Source organism: Psammomys obesus, unplaced genomic scaffold (assembly GCF_907164565.1).
Source record: "Psammomys obesus unplaced genomic scaffold, mPsaObe1.curated_primary_1811, whole genome shotgun sequence".
In the NCBI taxonomy this organism is placed as follows: Eukaryota; Metazoa; Chordata; class Mammalia; order Rodentia; family Muridae; genus Psammomys; species Psammomys obesus.
The window spans coordinates 12,340,700-12,345,842 of NW_026586383.1; the positions used below are offsets into that span (position 1 = coordinate 12,340,700).

General features: G+C 40.2%; 1 protein-coding gene across 2 annotated transcripts in view; it reads right to left on the reverse strand.

The window, feature by feature from the left end:
• Fyco1 (FYVE and coiled-coil domain autophagy adaptor 1) overlaps nucleotides 1-5,143 on the reverse strand; it is a 73,254-nt gene that overhangs the window by 51,289 nt on the left and 16,822 nt on the right. For both annotated transcript variants that reach the window (XM_055601635.1, XM_055601636.1), the window contains exons 2-4: nucleotides 4,651-4,801; nucleotides 2,266-2,372; nucleotides 560-685 (exon numbers count right to left, since the gene is read on the reverse strand). In XM_055601635.1, coding sequence (XP_055457610.1) covers nucleotides 560-685; nucleotides 2,266-2,372; nucleotides 4,651-4,705 — 288 coding nt within the window. In that variant the 5' untranslated portion in view covers nucleotides 4,706-4,801. The remainder of the gene's footprint in view (nucleotides 1-559; nucleotides 686-2,265; nucleotides 2,373-4,650; nucleotides 4,802-5,143) is intronic.

The window sequence follows — 5,143 nt, forward strand, 5'->3', positions numbered from 1 at the left end:
ATTTATTTATTTATTTATTTATTTATTTATTTATTTATTTATTTATTTATTTATGTATGTATGTATGTATGTGTATGTGTGTGTGTGAGGCCACTTATGTGTCATGACATATGTAGTAGGTCTTTTCTTTCCACCATGAGAGTTCTAGAGACGAAACTTAGGTCATCAAGCTTGGAGGCCAATGCCTTTTACCTAATGAGCTGTCGTGTAAGTCCCCTGGCCTAGCAACACTAAAGAAAATGATTTTTTTTTTTTTTTTTTTAAAGAAAATTGTGTTGTACACTTCCAGAGGGTGCCATGAACAGAGACTTCCAGTGTGAACAGCTCAGCTGGGGAGTGAAATTTAGGACCCAGCCCATTTGTGCTTAGTCTAAACTCAGGTAGTTGCCATGAGCATGAATCACATAACAGGTGCCTAGTGTGCCTGGACTGGATTTCTTGGCTTCTTAATCACCCAGAGACTTCATGCTATACCTAGATATTTGTGGAAGAGGTGTCCACCAAGAACTTTAGGCAGCTTTAGAAGACAGGTGGTCCTTCCCTTCATGGCTCGGCTTACCTCAGAGATGGACCTGACAAAACGGATCCCATCATTTGCTCCTTTCACCTTGGCTAGGCACGCACAGAAGTAATCCCAGTAGTCCTTCTTGCTACCCAGGAGGCTAGCCTTCTCCTTCTGATCAAACTGGGCAGAGAAAGGAACAAAGAGAAGTCTGAGCCCACTGCTGCTCATGCTTCACTAACAGGACAAACATTACTAGCTTTCTAGAGACAGGTTCCTCTTGATGGTCTTATTTTGATTTACAGGCAATTTAGATCATGTTACTCTCAAAACAAGGGTGTTTTGATTCACAAATTTTAGATGTGAAAACTGAGGCTACTAACCACCATCTCAAGTTCACATAACTAGTAAGAATTACGAACAATAATTATCCCAATTATCCCATTGTACAGACTTATCTATGCAATGCCTAAATCTCTTCAATGCCTAGCATATACAAAGCCTGAGTTAAGCTAGACTGATGACTGATTAATAAAAAAAGAAAGCAAGGGATGTAGGAAAGGAGGGAGAAAGGAAAGCAGGAAGGAGAAAAGTAATAAAAGAAAAGAAAGATTTATCCTCTTAAGGGTTACTATCTCCAATGTGATAAGGAAATTCAATCTCCAATGTGATAAGGAAATTCAAGTGAAGAGTCTTATGTTATCAGAGTGTTAATTGTGCTGTAATTTAGGGAACCGAGACAATGACATTTTATCCATTACTCAACTCTCAAGAGTCAATACTGTCTTAAAAGACATGAAAAATTCAAATGAATGCTCGGTATTTCCAAATTCAAAACCAAAATGGCTTAATTGGGAGAGAGAAACAAACAAACAAACCAAACAAACCCTCATAACCAGCTAGTGTCCAACAAAGAACCAGCTGGAGGCATAAGGTGAGTACTTCCATGCCTGTCAATTACTTTTAGCAGCTCTCTTACCCTATGTTCTTTGGTGGAATGGAATACTGGAAAGTTAGTAGGTATATTTTTATACCATCTATAGCATTTTCTCCTGGTTATGGAAGCAAGATTCACATATGTATTATCAAATCTAGATTATACCAAAACAAACAAACAAACAAACAAACACCTCCAAAACAAACAAAAACCAGTAATGCCTCATACAATTTTGGTAAAATGACTGTAGGTCTATTTCTTTCCTTCCTATTTCAAAGGCACGTAGTTCCCAAATCAACACACTTGTCTGGGTCAAACTAACCAAACACAAAGTTATACCATGAAAATGTTATAAGACTGCTTGCTTGACTAACCCTGATTCAGAAATAGTCAGCCCCATGGTAACCATGTTTGAGGAGCAAGGCTCTGTAATGGACCTTGGATGATCTTCCAGAGTCTGTTTTCTTGGAAATTGCCGTTATGCCGAGCTATGTACATGTATTGTGTCTTAAGGGAGAGACACCACAGGGCTCAACAAGTTCCCAAAAGGTGTAAGTAACTCCCCTACAGTTAAGAGCTTTGCTGGAAAGGCTGGTGACTTGCTGTAAGATGGCTGAAATCTCAGAAGAATGTTTTTAGTTCCCAAAACATCCTGACCCACATGGGAGAAGTAAGCTCTTGGGACTACTTTGACACTTAGTCTCACCACCAGGCTTAATTGCTCCATTGTGATTTTTGAACCACATCCTAGAAACCGATGAAAGTCACCCAAATGGAGAACAAGAGACAACTGTGACAAAGCCCACACATGAAAAGTGCCACTTACTTGCAGAAGATACTCAAGTTTATAAGAAAACTTGTGCAAGTTGGTGCTGTCATCTGTGATTGGTTCTCCTCCTTCCTTAAATTCATTGCTTAGTTCTGTCACTGCATCTTTAAGACAACAAGCAGAAACATGTGACTAAAGGGACATATGTCTACTTAACATTTTAACAGCCCTAAAATTGGCGTGTATCTTAGATGTACTGAAAAGTAAGCCTGAGAAATGCGCAGAAATAACACCAGGAAGCACAAGGAGTGAGTAGTCAGTGATGATCACCTTGGAAACACACAGGACATGTAAATATTCAAGTGACAGAACTTCAGGTAGGAGAGTCAAAATGTACCAATAGCCATAGACACCACAAAGGCACTGGGCCCTTTTTTTTGTTTTGTTTTGTTAATTTACCCCTATGTGCCCAACACCAAGGTAGCACTGTGTATGTGACATGCAGGTCAAGAAATGGTGGTATGTGGAGTAATCAACTTCAGCATCACAAAATAAAACAGACTCAGGACAGTGAAGAGCAAGAAAATGTCCAGGATAGAGTCTGTTTTGTTTTGCAGTAACAAAAGACCAAATAGTAGGTATTCACCAAGTAAAAATATTTATTTAACATTTTAGCAGCCCTGAAATTGGGATTCATGTTAGGTATGTTGAAAAATAAGGCATACTTGCTCTGCCATGATGAATTAAATGAGAAACACAAGTAAAAGCAAGGCATCAGTTTCGAGGCTCCAAATGGTGGCCTCTGGCACTTAATGGTGAGAAGGTCTCTTTCATTAACTTGCCCAACAGGAATTAAACCATACCTAAAAGACCACTCTGTGAAACCAGCACTGAGGTCTTTTCAGGGTGACCCAATCACCTGTCACTAGACTCTAAAAGGTCCCATTTCTCTTCAACAGGAGCCAAGCTTCTAGGCACAAACCATAGCATTAACTACAACCCTATCAGCACAGGTTAAATACAGGTTTCAGAGCACCCAGCAAATACAAATATCAGTAACAATGGTAACAATATGTTTCTGTTAACCAGTGCCCAAGAAGGGTCAGACCTTTACATATATTATTCATTAATGGAGTGTCTGCCTTATTTCAGTAAGTCCTAGATGTTATGTAATGTGCATTCTAATTTTAGTACTGAGAAAAGATGAAAAAAATTAAATACAACATGGAATACATTAAATATAACATGGAATCTAGGAAATCTCTTACCATCATCCCCATTTTACAGATAAGGGATACAAGGTCAAAGGACTCAGCTTAAGAGATTCTGTTGGCAAATGGCTGAGCTCTAAGTAGATATTGGTCCCTTCACCTCTCCAGTGTGCAGTTTGCTCCCCTTGTTTGCTAGTTGGGTTTGAGGACAGGATGTAGGTTTCAAGACTACTGAATTATGTGTGAAATTTCTGTGAAGCTAATATGGTTCATAAGGCTTTTTTTTTTTTTGAAAACTAGCCACTGTGACACAGAAAAGACTACTTTGTGGTAAAACCTCTAAAGGCCAATGGCAAACAAAGATTTGCCCAAACTGTCATTTATTTTCTCTGCATGTCTATGTTAATTAAAAAAATGAAAAACACTAAACATTTTAGCTGAAAGTCCAGTGTGGTCACGAGCTAAGACTGGTAGTGTATAACTTCAAGCTTTCTATACTGGTTCTTTGATAGTAGGTAAGTCAGATACTCCACTGTGTCTATTTCCTTCACTGCAAAATAGCAGCAGCAATGGCACCTACTTCACAGGACCAAACAAGAAGATTCCTTGGGAAGTCATCTGAAAGGGTAAAACCTGGACTGCAGTCCACAGAAATGTTGTTATCCTGTCAAGCTCTAGCTGCAGTTTTATCTGCTTCCACTCCCTTGTCTTTCTCCAATGGGGAAGGGCCAGAAACCCAAATGGCTCCCTCAGGAAGCCAGGAGGTAGCAGGCCTGGCACTAAAATGCACAGGACAATGGCCACCAGTGGCTGGGAGCTGGTATGGAGAGAGGTAACATGAAACTTCCAAGGTTCTCATTCTCTCTTTACAGAGAGGAGAATGTTCCTCCCCCTTAAAGCCAAGCTCCCCAAAGCCCAGGGATGGGGTGGGCTAGGGTAATTGCATCAAAGGTAAGGAGGCAGCTTAAAACACACCAATGAAACCAGCAGCCCCAGTCCTCTTAGTGGTATCTGATTTTGTTCACAACTAGCTGTGTCGCTCTGAGAGCACTGTGAGGTAAGCCCTCCCAGTTGCACGGAGGCTGGATATTTGAGAACCAAATATTTCAATATGATGTCTCCTGAGGGCTCCAATTACTCTGTGTGTGAACAAAGAGGAGAGGGCTGAATTCTGACTATCAACAGCCAGGGCACAGGCCCAAGTTCTTCAAAACCAGCCACTCAACCAGACCTTGTAGATCACGGATGATCCTCTGGAGCTGGGTCTCAGTGCTGTTAGAAGCCATGGTGTCCCCCTCTCTTGGATGCTTAGCTACAAAACAGGCTATTACTTCAGTGCTGTATGGCTGCCAGTCAGCAATGGTCAGACTCCATGGTGGCACCTGTACAGAGGAAAGACCACATTTTAAAGAGTACAGAGGACCTCCACTCTGGGTACAAAGACTCATCAGGTATCTTTCCTTGAGGAGATGGCTTGACCTTTTTGTGTTACTCTTGTTAGCAGGTATTCTCAGGTTTGCTTCTGGCATACATATTCTGACAACATAACTTGATTCTAGACTGTTCTGGTTGTTTTTATTTTTATTTTTGTCAACTTGCCATAGACTAGAGTTATCGAAGAAGGAATCATAGTGAGAAAATGCCTTTTTTTTTTACATCTTTAAAAAAATATCTATCTATCTATCTATCTATCTATCTATCTATCTATCTATCTATCTATCTAT